A 14,846-nucleotide genomic window follows, 5' to 3' on the forward strand; every position below is an offset into this window, starting at 1 on the left:
AACTAACACTGAATATCCAGATCATTGACATGCAGTTCCAGAAACATAAAAATTTAAAAAAAAAATACACAATGCGAGCTGAAAATGGGAAAGTACGAAAGAGAAAAAGCTTACTTCCGGATAGCCCAAAAGAGAAAATAAATACCTTCTTGCAAGTGAGGGGAGAGGCTAAGAAATAAAAGCAATCAATATTGCGTTCCAACAATTCTTCCTCCATTTTTTTTCTTTGTAAATAAAAAGCTGAAAGACAGAGCATTGCTTGGGTTTACAATTTTACATGACGGAAAATTGAAGAACAAAAATCAAACGAGAAGTGAATGCGTTGTTTTAGATTTCATTATATTTGATCATTTGTTGGAAAATCTTTAAGCACAAGGATTAAACGAAGAAATTATTATATGCCATTTATACAAAATAATTCCAGCTTTGTTGGTGACTTTCAACAATGATACTTAGTTCATTTTAGTAGTATTTGTCAACTCTGCATTTGTAACCCTATTTTTTCTCACAAGCATTTCATCGAACATCTATGCTTCACCTGAGATTATATGTATATAACATTACACCTTGAATCGTTGATGGTCTCGATAGTCCCTCGGTCGGGTCTTCTCTCAATGGACCCTTATTCAAGTCAACACCTCCACATAATTCAAAGTTAGATTAGAATTTCTTATGCATTCCCGATTGAAAAGTTACGCTGGAAATGAGAAGAGAGAAGCGAAAAAGGAAATTCGAGATCGAAAAAGGAATTTGGGGTTTAGAATGAAATTTAGGATTATGTTGCAAGTTTTTAAAAGTTGGGGGACCTAAATGCAAGCGCCTGAAAAGTTAAGTGACCATATTGCAAACATACTAACGGCAGTGTAACAACGTCAAACAATCGAGGACTATATTACAAACAGACTAAATGTTGGGGACCATATTACAAATGGACTAAATGTTGGAGGACTGTATTGCAAGTTTTAAAAGTTGGAGGACCTAAATAAAAACTTTAGAAAAATTCAATGACTATTACTATACTTTACCCTTAAATATATTAAGTATCAATATCAAATCAACGAGGTAAAATATGACCAATCAATAGAAACGAAAGATAACTTAATAAATTAAGAAGCTAAAATGATAAAATTACCCCTATTGTTTGTATAAATAGTATTTTTGGTCCATATTTTTTTTCTTCGAGTATTTTAGTTCCAACAATTTAATTTTAGTTAAAATACTTCATATTAAAAGGAAACCATTAGTTGACTAATAGTCAACACATGACATTTTCAAACGTGCTTAATTGTTTATGTGATATGTGTCATGTTACTAAAATGATGACGTGACATAAGACATATCACTCAAAGTGATGGTGTGATATGTGTCAAGTCAACAATTAAGCACATGTAAAATGTCATGTCAGCAATATGTGTTAACCGTTAGTCAATTAACAATTTCTTTCAAATATAAATATTTTGATCAAAAATTAAAACATTGAGAATTAAAATGTTTCAAAAAATAGAAACCAAAACAACCATTTACACAAACATTAAAGAATAATTTTGTCATTATGTTAAATAAAAATATGAGTTAAAATTCTAAATTAATGACATTTTTCTCTTAAATTTTTGGACAAGAATTCTAATAGATTGTCATTGTCATATTACCATCAATATAACAGCAAGAAAACCTTTGCGTGGAGCTTGAACCAGGAAGAAAAAAATGAAGTAATGTGAATGAATTGTATTGATCTTGAATAACACAATTACATATTGTTTATATACAAATAAGAATAACAAACTAACCGATCTAACTGACTTCTTAGTTAACATTATTAAGCTACTACCATACCCATTTCAAGCTGGAGCTGCGTCAATAAGACCCAACTTGCTGATAAACGATTTATAAGCCGAAGATCGTAAAGTCTTAGTGAAGATGTCAGCTAGCTGATGAGAGGAATGAACATGAAGAAGCTTCAAAAGACCAGAGGTAACCTTTTGTTGAACAAAATGACAGTCTACTTCAATGTGCTTGGTACGTTCATGAAAAACCTGGTTGATAGTCAAGTGTATGGCAGCCTGGTTACCACAATACAAGGATGCAGTCTCGACTGGAATGTTGAATGATGAAAGCAAAGCAGCCAGCCAAATTAACTCACATGTCGTATACGCCATAGCACGATACTCTGCCTCACAAGATGGCTCGCTGATAGCAACTTGTTTATTTGCTTTCCATGAAATAAGGTCGTCACCAAAGAATATGTAATAACCATAAGTGGACCTTCTGGTATCTGGACAAGAACCATAATCGGAATCCACAAAACCATGTAGTTGCATGTTGGATTTTTATGAAAAGAAAAGACCAAGACCAGGAGGCTACTTGATGTAAGCTAACAGATGTTTCAACGCCTACATATGAGGAACACGAGGGGAAGAAACAAACTGACTCAACACATGAACCGTGTGAGCAATATCTGGTCTAGTATGCGTAAGATACAACAAACGACCCACCAATCTTCTATAGAGCCGAGGATCAGGCACAAGTTGTCCATCAGTGGCATTTAGCTTTACAGTAGACACCATAAGACATTTCACAAGTTTCTTTCCAAGACAACTTGTATCCGTTAATAACTCAAAAGCAAACTTTCATTGAGATAACAAAATTCCAGAATTACCATGAGCAATTTCAAAACCAAGGAAATAACGTAGAGGACCCAAAACCTTTAGTTTGAAATACCGTTAAAGATGACATCGAACCTCATCCAAAATAACCATATTCTTTCCAGCTAACACAATGTCATCCACATAGACCAAAAGAGACATAAAATGATCACCCTAACCTTTTGTAAATAGAGAATGTTCAACAAGAGACTGAGTGAAACTAAGTTGAAGGACAACCATGGAAAAAGCAGTGAACCATTGTATGGATGTATGTTTGAGTCCGTATATTGATTTGTTAAGTTTACAAACCAAATTCGATTTAGAAGAAGATTTGTAACCAAAACGTAACTTCATATAGACTTCTTCTTGAAGAACGTCATTAAAAAAGTGTTGTTTATGAAACACCCCAAATTCTAAGCTAGTAGTTTGGATTTTCCCGAGAGACATGTGAGCATCGTAGATTTTATAATTTAAGCCGTTGGCCTTAATTGGGTTGGAATTTGGCCTCATTAGCTATAGAAAGGAGATTTTTGAAAGGTGAAAAGATGAGAAGAGACCAAAAGCATAATTTCTATCTTTTTAGAAAGATAGAGACTTTTTATCTCTTCATCTTCATATTCTCTTCATTCTATTTTCTTTCACATTTTCCATCTCTTTCCTCTCCAAGCTCCCTAAATCAAAGGTAAGTCATTTGAGCTATTTCTTACCTTTTTTAAGTTTTATTTTCGTCCTCAATCTCTCCAGAAACATCATTTTATGATTCAAAGCTTGGTATTTTCTTGTTGGCTAGAGAAGGAGTGAGAAATCAACCAAGTCATAGAGGAAGAGCGCGTGGCTAAGAAATGAGCTTCATTTCAGGATTCAAACATCAAGGTATTGTATTTCTAATTCTTTAGAGTGTTAAGGCTTTCATAAATATGGTGAATTGCTAAGATTTGTGTAGTTGAGCATTTTAGGGTTCAAACTTGATTCATGTCATAGATGGTGTTTTAGATGTAAAGAATATGTTTTTATGACACTTTAAGACCCTAAATAACTCTATACAACTTTAAGACATGATTAAAAAAACAAATTGCGGCCTTTAGAGTGATTTTAGGTGTTTTCCCAAGCCTAAATAAACCATTTCTAGGTTCGAGTATCGATATTAGATGAATTGGGGCGAAATCTAGGGATTTCAAGCAGGGAGTATCGATAATGCTAGGAGACTATTGATACTACCCCTTTAGTCTCGAGACTTGGTACCGAGACCATGCCTAAATTTCAGTAGCAAAATGTATTTTTGGTACCGATACTCATAGGAGAAACGATACTTGAACCCTAGGGTATCGATACTACCAATCTTGGATGATCAGTTTCGACCCGATTAAGGTTCATAAGAGTTAAGGATGATTCATAATGGTAGAATGTAGTTCGTATGGGATGTAAATGACCAAAGGGGCCAAAAGACAGTCGTAGGAGTGAGATACAACCAGAGTAACCATAGGAGGTGTAACGTGTCCAAGTATCTTTAGTTGAACACATAGCGGATATCTAAGAGTGAGGGATCATTGTAGAGGGTGTACCGAAAAAAGGTATAACCAAATAGTCAGATTATAAAACAACAGAATCAGATACTGCAAGAATGGCAGAGAGTGATAGACGTACAATCGTCCCTCCAATTCAAGAGTGAATTGAAGGAAAGCATAGTAAAAACAAATAGAGTGTCACTACCTACTAATGAACCCAAGTCAGGTATCAGGCTAACTAGTGTCACATCCAATAAATAGCAAATACAATAATCGTCATGAATTCACAAAACGTAGAGACTTCTCTAGAGATAGAAAATGACTAAAATACCTTTAAATAGCGAACAACCAGATTATAATAGACTATCAGTAGTATTAGACTAATAAACCTTCGTATAACATTTTAGATGAAATAACGAGTGAGACAATTGCTAGGGAGAACAGTAAACAAGATCAATAACAACTTAAATCTTTAAAGAGATCAGTATCATAAAACTAGCCTTTGTGTGACACTCGGAAAAAAGTCAAGACACCTCCAGTTACTTTAGCAGTATGACGATTGTCTTGTTTGTTAGTTTGTCCAGGTATATACCAGTCAGTGCCAAGGCACTTCAGATGCCCCAAGACTCCATTTTTTATGCAGCTTCGGATCTCACCCCAAATACCCAAGGGTATCTTAGGTAGGCTAGAGGGGTTTGTAAGCTCCGAGATGCAGAACCCTCAGCCGTACCATGATACCTACCTCAACTTGTGTGTTTTTTATTGTGTGTTGCATAGTAGTATTAGTGTTGCATTTAGATAGTGCACATGAGTGTCAGTATCGCATTTAGATAATACGCAATAGTTATAGTCATTAGGGTTAGAGTCCTTTAGAGGTGTGCTATGGCGAAGCCCTTAACAGGTAGAACATCCTTTTAACAAATGTAAAATACTACTACTAGGATTACCAAGCTTTTCATGCCAAGAAACAAAAGAACTGTTACTAAAATCTTTACAAGAACCATAATTGTTGTCAACTAAATTTTCAGCAAATGGCATCTATAGTAGATATAAGCCTTGAAGCAACTTACCCTTCACAATCACTTGACATAAGTCCTAAATCAAACATTTTGATTTACAAAACAACACATTCAGATTAGCATCATTCGTCAAACATCCAACTGACAGCAGATTAAACCTGAACTTAAGAACATACAACACATCTCGCAGAATAAGTTTTGAAGACAACTGAACATTAGCAGCAAAAGTAAATAAAATAACAGATTTTTCTGGTAGAACGATGTTACTAACAGTAATAAGATACAAAGAATCAAATAAACCTTTTGAGAAACAAACGTGTCTGGAAGCACCCTAATCAAGAATCCAGCACTTCGATAAGGGAAAAGTTATTGATGTGCGATAAAATCTCTCCTTACATGGAGGCATTAACGGAATTTGACAAATTCTCTGAAGTTGATGCTGCTGCTGAGAAGTAAGCATTACAATCAGTTGATGACACTTCTGAGGAGTCAATGCTTCATTAACAGACTGAGAAGGAGATCCCTGTGAGGAAACACCACTCGATGACTGAGAAATGGTTACCGAATTTGTATGAACTGATTGAGAGTTCTTGGAGTTCCAAGACCAATTCTTGGAAGAGTAACCCAGAGGATATCAATGTAATTCGTAAAACATGTCCTTTGTGTGCCCAAGAACGTTACAATGGCTGCACTGAATCTATTCTTGCGATTGTCATGGCTGGTTTTGACAGCAAAAGAAGTTTCAGCAACAAGATTAGCCATTTTAACGCTACGCTGATTTTCTTCTTGAATAAGCAAGGAAAAAACCTTAACTATCAAGGGCAAAGGATCCATCAAAAGAATTTGACCTTTGATGTGAGCATAAGGTTCATTCAATCCCATCAAAAATTGTATAGCCTTTTCTTGTTTTTTCTCATCCATTATTCATTTTACTACTCCACAATTGCAACCTATACAGGTACACACCTGCTTAGTGGAGAAGAGCTCATCCCAAAGAATCTTGAGTTGAGTATAATAGGCGCTTATGTTCATATGGCCTTGCACCAAGTCATTCAACTTTTTCTTCAACTAAAACACTCGAGGTCCATTTGATTGCTGAAAATGATCACACAGATCTCGATAAATATCAGCTGTAGTAGAATGATACAAGAGACTCGTAGCTATATCCTTGGAGACAGAATTCAAGATCCAAGAATACACAAGATTATTAGCTCTCGTCCATGCATTAGACTCTATCAAGGATGAATCAGGTGCAGGAATGAAACCATCAACAAAGCCGAGTTTGTTTCTGGCAAACAACGCAAGCATCATGGAGCGTTTCCAACTATGAAAATTGTCGTTGGAAAGTGGTTGCGTGACAAGAATCGTGGGTTATCCGATTGATGCAAATAGGACGAATTACCCCCATTGTCGTGGCGATCATTCAAAGAATCATGCATGACAAAGTTGGAAGTTGAACAAAAAATCTTCTGATACCATATAACAGCAAGAAAACCCTTGCGTGGAGCTTGAACCAAGAAGAAAAGGTGAAGTAATGTGAATGAATTGTACTGATCTTGAATAACAAACTAACCGATTTAACTAACTGACATATTAGTTAACATTATTAAACTAGTGCTATAATCAACCTTCTTTATTTCACCTTTTTTTCTTTTAGCCACTTAAGTAACAACGATTCTTTTAACTATTTAAGTAAGTTGATTCATACATAAAAAAATAAAATTAATGTAATAGATGGGTTTATTTGCTCGAAAATAACAATCTTTTGAAATTTTAAATACTATATAACTAATTATTTATTATGAACTAAATAATAAATCTAAAGAAGAAGAAAAAAAGATAAAAGGAGAAGTCGAGGTCTCACGTGTGATAGGTTCGGATGATAGTGCGATGTAAATAAGTCAAACAAGAGGCGGCTGCTCCACCTGAACGAGATAACACCTCCTCTCATTATTTACTTCGATTCCTTCTCCCGGTTGGCTATACATTTCGCAAGTTATCACAAATTCCTAATAACACCCTACAGTATCTTCATTTTTATAAAATTATTTTATTTTTCACTACTAAATAAAAAATTATTCCCTTATATTTTTTTATGCAGAGAAACTTTTATTTTTATTGTTGAATTATCAATGATTAAACTCTCACAGTCGCATTAATAATTTTACATATTCTATCGAATGGTCACATAGATTTAGATATAAATAAATTTTAAATTATAATATATTATCATTCTAACTTTGGTATTAATATTAAGAGTTTGTATATAAATCACCGCATAAAGTTAAAAAAAAGACCTTTTTTTTACTCTCTTCTCTCAGACAACTGTTCATCATCTTTTTCAGATTCTTTATTCTCCTATTAACATCTATAGAGTAATTGCCTACGACTCTTCATCCAAACTAGGAGTGAACTACTATAGACCATAACATCTCCATTTCTCATACCAATAATATTGAATAATGTTTTTAAATTAAATCTTTATAATTTAAGGATAATTACAATAGAAATAAATTTAAAATACTCTGTATATATTATATCTAAATTATTTATAATTTAATTTTTTTAAAATAAAATATAATTATATTAAAATAAATTCAAACATATAATTTTCAAAACTTATAAGAAAAGGCTTAACATACAATTAATCTTTATACATATAAAGGTAAGATTAAGTTAATAATTAATCATTATATATATATATATATATATATATATCGATAGAAGCCGCTAGTTTTATTAAAAAAACATTTAGAATTATTATTAAAGTTTACAATTATAATTATAAATTAAATACATAATTAGGATATTTTTTATAATTATTGATACAAGAAATTAGTCACTTGAGATTATACAAGGACTATACAAGAAAAAGCTTAAAAATTAAATAAAAAAACTCGAACAAAAGATATATACGAACATATAAATGTCGACTAACGTAAAAAAACTATTAAAAAACGTAAACTGCATATCATAATCTTATCTATGGGTCCAAAATAGGGAAATCAACAAAATAACAAATAAGCGACATTGACATAAAATCCAATCTTGCAAAAAATATTAATAAAATAACAATCAAACGACCAATAACGTACCAAAGGTAGAGAAATATATACCATAAAAATAAAATTAATAAAAAAAAATAAAAGAAAAGCAAGGATGTGATCTGATATAAAAAATAAAAATAATAATAATTACAGATAATTAATAAAAACATTAAGATTGATATTACCACCTGTTTATCAAAGGAAGCGACTGAATAAATAGGAATAAATCTCACGTATGATGTTATTTAAACTTAAACCCTAATAAATGTTTGAATTAATTAAAAGATACATAAATATATGTGTAAAAAGTAGCAAGATAATCAAACTTTACTGTCTATTGATTTAAAATAAGGAATAATGCTTATTTAAATGAAAAGTAATTAATATTGCAAAAATGAAAAGAATGAGAGATTTATGAAATTATTACTTTTTTTAATTAATCTGAGACTTCATTTGTACTATTGCATGTTTATCATTTTCAAAGCTTGTCTTCCTTTTCAAAGGGACAATAATGCACGCACGAATGGACCCGAAACAGAGGATTATTTAAAACTCATTTCCTTTTTAAAATGAAGAGAACTTTGGTCTAAAGTCAGGCAGTTTGACCAGGCAGCCTCTGTAATATGGAAGCATTAGTCGACAGTTGACAAAACACCGTTTGAATTTCTCTTATCATCAGCTCAGCCCCCAGTGGATTCATCTCACCTTTGTTTGCTTTTAATTCCTTCATTTATTTCTTGTCCCCATTACTAATAATATCATTTTTCTATATATATCCGTGTCTCCACGTTCTAACATTTCAGCTCTATTATATCATCAGCGTTATTCAGAAAGCTCTGCAATTTGCACTCCGTAGTTTTTTCTATTAAGAAACTATCGCTTTGGAAGTTTACTCTTCTTCTACTGCTGCTTCTGTTTCGGGTTTGGAAGAAGCAAGAGGGTTGAAGGCACCTCAGGCTGGATCACTCCATTCCGTGCGTAAGCCATTGTCAAAGCCCTGGAAGAAGCCAATTGCACCATTTCCTCCAACTCCACCTAAGGTCTACACGGTCGACTCTTTAAACTTCCGGGACTTGGTTCAAAGGCTAACCGGTTCACCTGAGTTCATGTCCCCATCTCATAACCCAACGTCCACAACTCAGTTTGAGGTGCCTCATCATCAGCGTCTCCAAAGAGTGGCACCTCCCCCTCTTCACGTTGCAGCACCGCCGTTGTCCAGAGCTGAAGTTTCTGCACCATTGAATATGTTCTCGGGATTAGATCACAGCAACCACAATTACTCCAATAGTTCGATGAACACCTTTACATCAAATTCACTCGGTCTTGGATTAAACTTGTCGCCATCTTCTTATAATTGGTTCACTTTCCCCATTCTCAGTCCCGGTACACTGGCCAGCTTGGAACAAAGCACTGTTCCTTAGATTATATACATGAAGCTAGCTAGCATAAACACTTGATTACTTTATTATATATATATATATATATATATATGCTGATAGTTTAATTCATGCTTAAAGAGAATGCTGAATGCCTGTAAGATTAGAACTACATTGTCTTGTTATTGTGGTTTACGTATATGTCGTAGAAAAAGTCATCATCTCTTGATCGTGATAAATAAAGCTATATACTTGCTTATATTGCCTTCAAAAACAGTCTCCCAAGAATATAGTTTATCGCATCTTGTCTTTGATGGTGTGCTACTTCGTTAATCAGTTTGCTAACGTTGTTAACACCAAATATATTGTGAACATCGAAGAATTTCTGGGGTCATTCGGGTGGGAAATTATATGGTGTAAAAGTGCAATCCTGCATGCATTTTCTCCTCAACAACGTGCAGGCTGCACATGGGAAATATGGTGCAAAATGCAACATTTTCTATTTTTATGTTGACAATCCATCTAACTGCTGTTAATGACTATAAATAGATATAAAATTTATTAATTTTACAGTGTAAGTGAAGGAAGCTGATAAGATGCATATTAGACATATATTCTATGATATTTTCCTCATATTTGAATAATTAAAATTGCTTAAATCACGGATTTTGATTATATTTCATATTTTGTGGATTAGGTTGAAGATTTGGATAAAACAAGTTCAAAATCTAATGGTTAGCATGATCTTCACAAAATCCCCAAATTAAGGAAGAAAAATCGGAATTCAAGAAGTTGGCAAGACCAGAAGAGGTTTTCGCATAAGGTGTGGGCACGGCTTATTCATCTTGAGCTATCGCAGAAGAAGTCTTCGGTTAAGGCGTGGGCGCGCCTTACCAGTCCGTACAACCCTAAATTAGGGTTACAAATTTACAAGGAAAAAAGAGTTTAATGACGACTGGAAGACTCTTTTGAATTATTCTTATCTTTAGAAAATGATGAGGGCATTTAAAACTCCTATTTTTGTGGGATTTTCTTTAAGTGAAACTTCCTTATCTAGAGTAGACAAATCCTTATAAAAGGGGAGCTAGGGCATTAAGTTTGACATCAAGTTTTCATTATTTTCTTTTGGTTTTCTTTCAATTATGAGTGGCTAAATACTTTTGTTCCAACTGAAGGATAATTGAAGTTTTGGTTCTTTAAGGATTGTGAGATATAAATAATTTTCATTGTTCTTTTACTTCTTTGCTATTTATATATCTTCTGTTTTTATTAAGAATTATTGTCTTGATTGATTGCGCAAAGGATCCGTTGTTCATTTATCAGGTTGATAAATTGTCATTTAGAACTTTAAATCTGTAATTGTTTAAATGTTCTAATATTAGTGGTAAAGTAACATGGTTGATTATGTTACGAAGGTATGTAACCTAGTCTAAATGAATCGAGCTTGTGTATTCGTTGGGTAGAATTGGTGGTCCCTCTAGTGATTAATGTTGTTGGTGGATTAAATCTTAAGAGCTTGTCTAGGGTTGTTCATTAACTAGGGAAATAATCAAAGAGCTTCTCTTGATTATCGAGAAACTAAGGAGAGACAGGTTGTTAGAGCTTCTCAATAACCATAGCTAATTTAGCGAAAAGTAAAAGATTTTATCATTGCATCTATGATCAATTCTCTGAACCAATCCTGAAATTATACCTTTAGTTTAATATTTGCTTGATATTGATTTCTCTAAATTCTTAGTTGATTATAATTTCTTTTCTTCTTTTTCTCAATTTCAAAACCCCCTTTATTTGCTTTAATTTTCATTAAAATAAGTCTACCCAATCCCTGTGGATTCGACCTTGCTTATCACTACTACAATTTATATTTCTCAAAACAAGTATTATTATTTGTTGGATTCGACACCCATCAAAGTTTTGGCGCCGTTGCCGGGGATTGGTGTCATTTAGACGTATTTTGATGCTCCGTTCTTCTTGTGCAAGTGAACTCCAATACGATCCTGAAATCGAGAAAACCGCTCGCAGGTTAAGAAAAGAAACTAACTTGCACAACAAACAAGCTTCTTATTCTTCATCCACTGAATCAGAATCTGCACTCAACTTGGTTGATTCATCCAACAATTTTGAAATAGAAGGAACAATGGCCAATGAAGAAAGAACTCTAAGAGAATTGGATGCACCAAATGAGAATCAACAACCGCTCTGCATTAACTACCCAGCTTTAGAGGTAGCTTTTGAATTAAAATTTGGTTTGATTCAAATGTTGCCTACTTTTCATGGACTTGATAATGAAGATCCTCGTAAGCATTTGAAGGAATTACATGTGGTATGTTCAAGTATGAGACCATAAGGAGTGACTGAAGAATAGATCAAATTACGTGTTTTTCCATTCTCGCTAACCAATAGAGCTAAAGATTGGCTCTTCTATTTACCCTCTGGTTCTGTAACTACTTGGGCCGAGATGGTGAGGATGATTCTTGATAAAGTTTTCCCTGCTTCAAGAGCCGCTGGCATTCGAAGGGAGATATGTGGAATAAAACAAAAAGATACTGAGACCCTTCATGAGTATTGGGAACGATTCAAACGACTGTGTGCCAGTTGCCCTCAATATGGGATTTCTAAGCAACTTCTCATCCAATATTTTTATGAGGGACTTCTATCCATGGAAAGGAAGATAATGAATGCAGCTAGTGGAGGTGCCATAGTGAATAAGACTCCTCGCGATGCTAGGGAATTGATCTTCATCATGGCCGCTAATTCATAACAATTTGGCTTTAGGCAAGACACATCTTCAAGAAGGGTGAATGAGGTAAGTTCGTCCTCCATTGGACATCAATTATTGCATCTCACCTCCCTTGTTCAACAACTAGTAGTAGGAAAAACGCAGCAAGTAAAAGCTTGTGGGATATGTGCTGCGATCGGTCACCCAACTGACAAGTGCCTTACATTTCAAGATGATTCTCATGAGTATTCCAATGCACTTGGAAGGTTTCCTGATCAGCCACAAAGGAAGTATGATCCTTACTCAAATACCTATAACCCATGATGGAGGGATCATCCTAACCTTAGCTATGGACCAAGACCATCGCAGTTCCAACGTTTTCCACCTGAGTAGTCTTCTTCAAAGCCAAGTATGTCTCTAGAAGAAATTGTCAAATCACTTACAACTAATACACAACAATTTCAGCAAGAGACAAGAACAAGCATACAAACTTTGGAGAATCAAGTGAGTGAATTGGCATCCTTCATGAGTCGGTTAGAATCCCAAGGTAAGTTACCTTCACAAACCATTGTTAATCTAAAGCAAAATGCTAGTGCAATCACATTGAGAAGTGAGAAGGAGTTGAAGGAACCTAGTCCATTGGCACATGGGAGAGCCTTAGAGGAAGAAACTGAAAAGGAAGTTGTTGCTCCCCAAACTCAGAAATACCAACCCAAAGGACTCAAAAGCGAAAAATCGAAGGAATTTGTCATAAATCCTCCTTTTCCCTCTAGATTCTCTAAGTCCAAGAAAGAAGCAGAAGAGAAAGAAATTCTGGAGACATTTCGCAAGATCGAGGTAAATATTTCTTTACTTGATGCAATTAAACAAGTACCTCGATATGCTAAAGTTCTTAAAGAATTGTGCACCAATAAGATAAAGCTCAAAGGTAATGAAAAGGTAAGCATGGGGGAGATTGTTTCAGCTGTCCTCCAGAAAAAACTACCCCCCAAGTGCAAAGATCCAGATATGTTTACTATCCCTTGTAAACTCGATAATGTTAGGATTGAGAGAGCAATGTTAGATCTAGGAGCCTCAATAAATATCATGCCTCTTTCTATTTACTCATCTCTGAATGTTGGTCATTTGAAAGAAACATGAGTGATTATTCAACTTGCTGATAGATCTAATGTATATCCTGAGGGAGTTTTAGAGGATGTTTTGGTGCAAGTTAATGAATTGTTTTTTCCTGCAGATTTTTATGTGCTTGATATGCAAGAAGATGATTATTCTAAATCAACATCAATTTTGTTAGGAAGACCATTTTTGAAAACATCTAGAACAAAAATTGATGTAGATGATGGTACACTTACCATGGAATTTGATGGTGATATTATTAAATTCAATATTTATGATGCCATGAGATGTCCTAGTGATGTGTCCTCTATTTTTTTCATGGATGTTATTGACCCTTTAGCACAGGAAACTTTTGATCAAAATGAAGATGACAAGTTGAAAGATACACTCAACATGAATTTCACTTCTGAAGGATTGCAGGGAATCATGAAAAAATATATATGTTGGATCTTGATTTGCAAGATATAATCCAAGAACTAGAATCACTCAAACTCATGAGGGATGATGTATCTTATATTGAGTCACCTCTTTCTCACACCAAGCTTCTTCCTTCTCTTGTGCATACACCAAAATTGGAAATGAAGCCTTTGCCAAATCATCTGAAGCATGTAAATTTAGGAGAAGAGAAAATTATTCCAGTGATCATTCCTAACAAACTCTCTCGCTTAAAAGAAGAAAAGTTGATTCGAATGCTTAGAGAGTACAAGAAAGCTATTGGGTGGAGAAAAAAATTTCTCTATTGTTGAAACACAAAGTTTGGATACAGGTCAAATATTTAAGGTCAATGATCATCGTTTGAAACCTTTTTATGAAGGTTCTCAGGTGCATACTGTTGGTTAAACCATTTTGGAGTACCCAACTTAGGATGATTGAGAAGCTACAACGTCTAGCCAAAGACGTTAAAGAAAAACGCTCTTGGGAAACAATCCAATTTTTCTTTTCTCAATTTCTACTTTCGTTCTTTTTTATTTTTATTTTTATTTTTTCCTTAATTTTTCGGAGTGCAATTAATCTTGTTTTCCTCTTTAGGTCAGAAGATGAATTTTTGTAACCCGTGGGCACGCCTTACAAAAGAAGAATTATTCCTAAAGTCTCTCACTATCCAGAAGATGTTTTTGTATAAGACGTGTACACGTTTAAACTCAACACCACTTCTGGTTCAGGAAACAAGATTCAAATAAAATTTTTAAATATAAATGTGTCTTATCTTTTCTTTATTTTTTGTGCTCTTTCAGAAGAATATGCGCCACCAGTCGTCCTCTCTGCTCTACCCGACCCACGTCTCCACTCAATCCGAGAATCAACCTAGCCGACCACATCAGCTTTACCCCCAACCCGTGACATATATTACGGTTGATGCTCAACATTTTCAGGGGAGTTTTATACTCTTATTTTTTTATGGTTTTTGAGCATCTACTTTTG

The 14,846-nt window shown here is 34.2% G+C and overlaps 1 protein-coding gene across 1 annotated transcript; it reads left to right on the forward strand.

Moving 5' to 3' along the window:
• Positions 1–6,492: 6,492 nt before the first annotated feature.
• Positions 6,493–9,634, forward strand: LOC120152394 (VQ motif-containing protein 9-like). Its single transcript, XM_039164616.1, has 2 exons — positions 6,493–6,532; positions 9,084–9,634. The coding sequence occupies exons 1-2, from the start codon at positions 6,493–6,495 to the stop codon at positions 9,632–9,634; spliced, it is 591 nt and encodes a 196-aa protein (XP_039020547.1).
• Positions 9,635–14,846: the final 5,212 nt, after the last annotated feature.

Source organism: Hibiscus syriacus, unplaced genomic scaffold (assembly GCF_006381635.1).
Source record: "Hibiscus syriacus cultivar Baekdansim isolate YM2019G1 unplaced genomic scaffold, ASM638163v2 tig00111088_pilon, whole genome shotgun sequence".
NCBI classification, from domain to species: domain Eukaryota; kingdom Viridiplantae; phylum Streptophyta; class Magnoliopsida; order Malvales; family Malvaceae; genus Hibiscus; species Hibiscus syriacus.

What these genes read in the sequence shown, in the direction of transcription:
- LOC120152394 (XM_039164616.1), top strand. Translation starts at nt 6,493, where the DNA reads ATGAAAATTGTCGTTGGAAAGTGGTTGCGTGACAAGAATC. An exon ending in GTGGTTGCGTGACAAGAATC is followed by an intron (nt 6,533 to 9,083) that starts GTGGGTTATCCG and finishes TTTTCTATTAAG; the next exon opens with AAACTATCGCTTTGGAAGTT.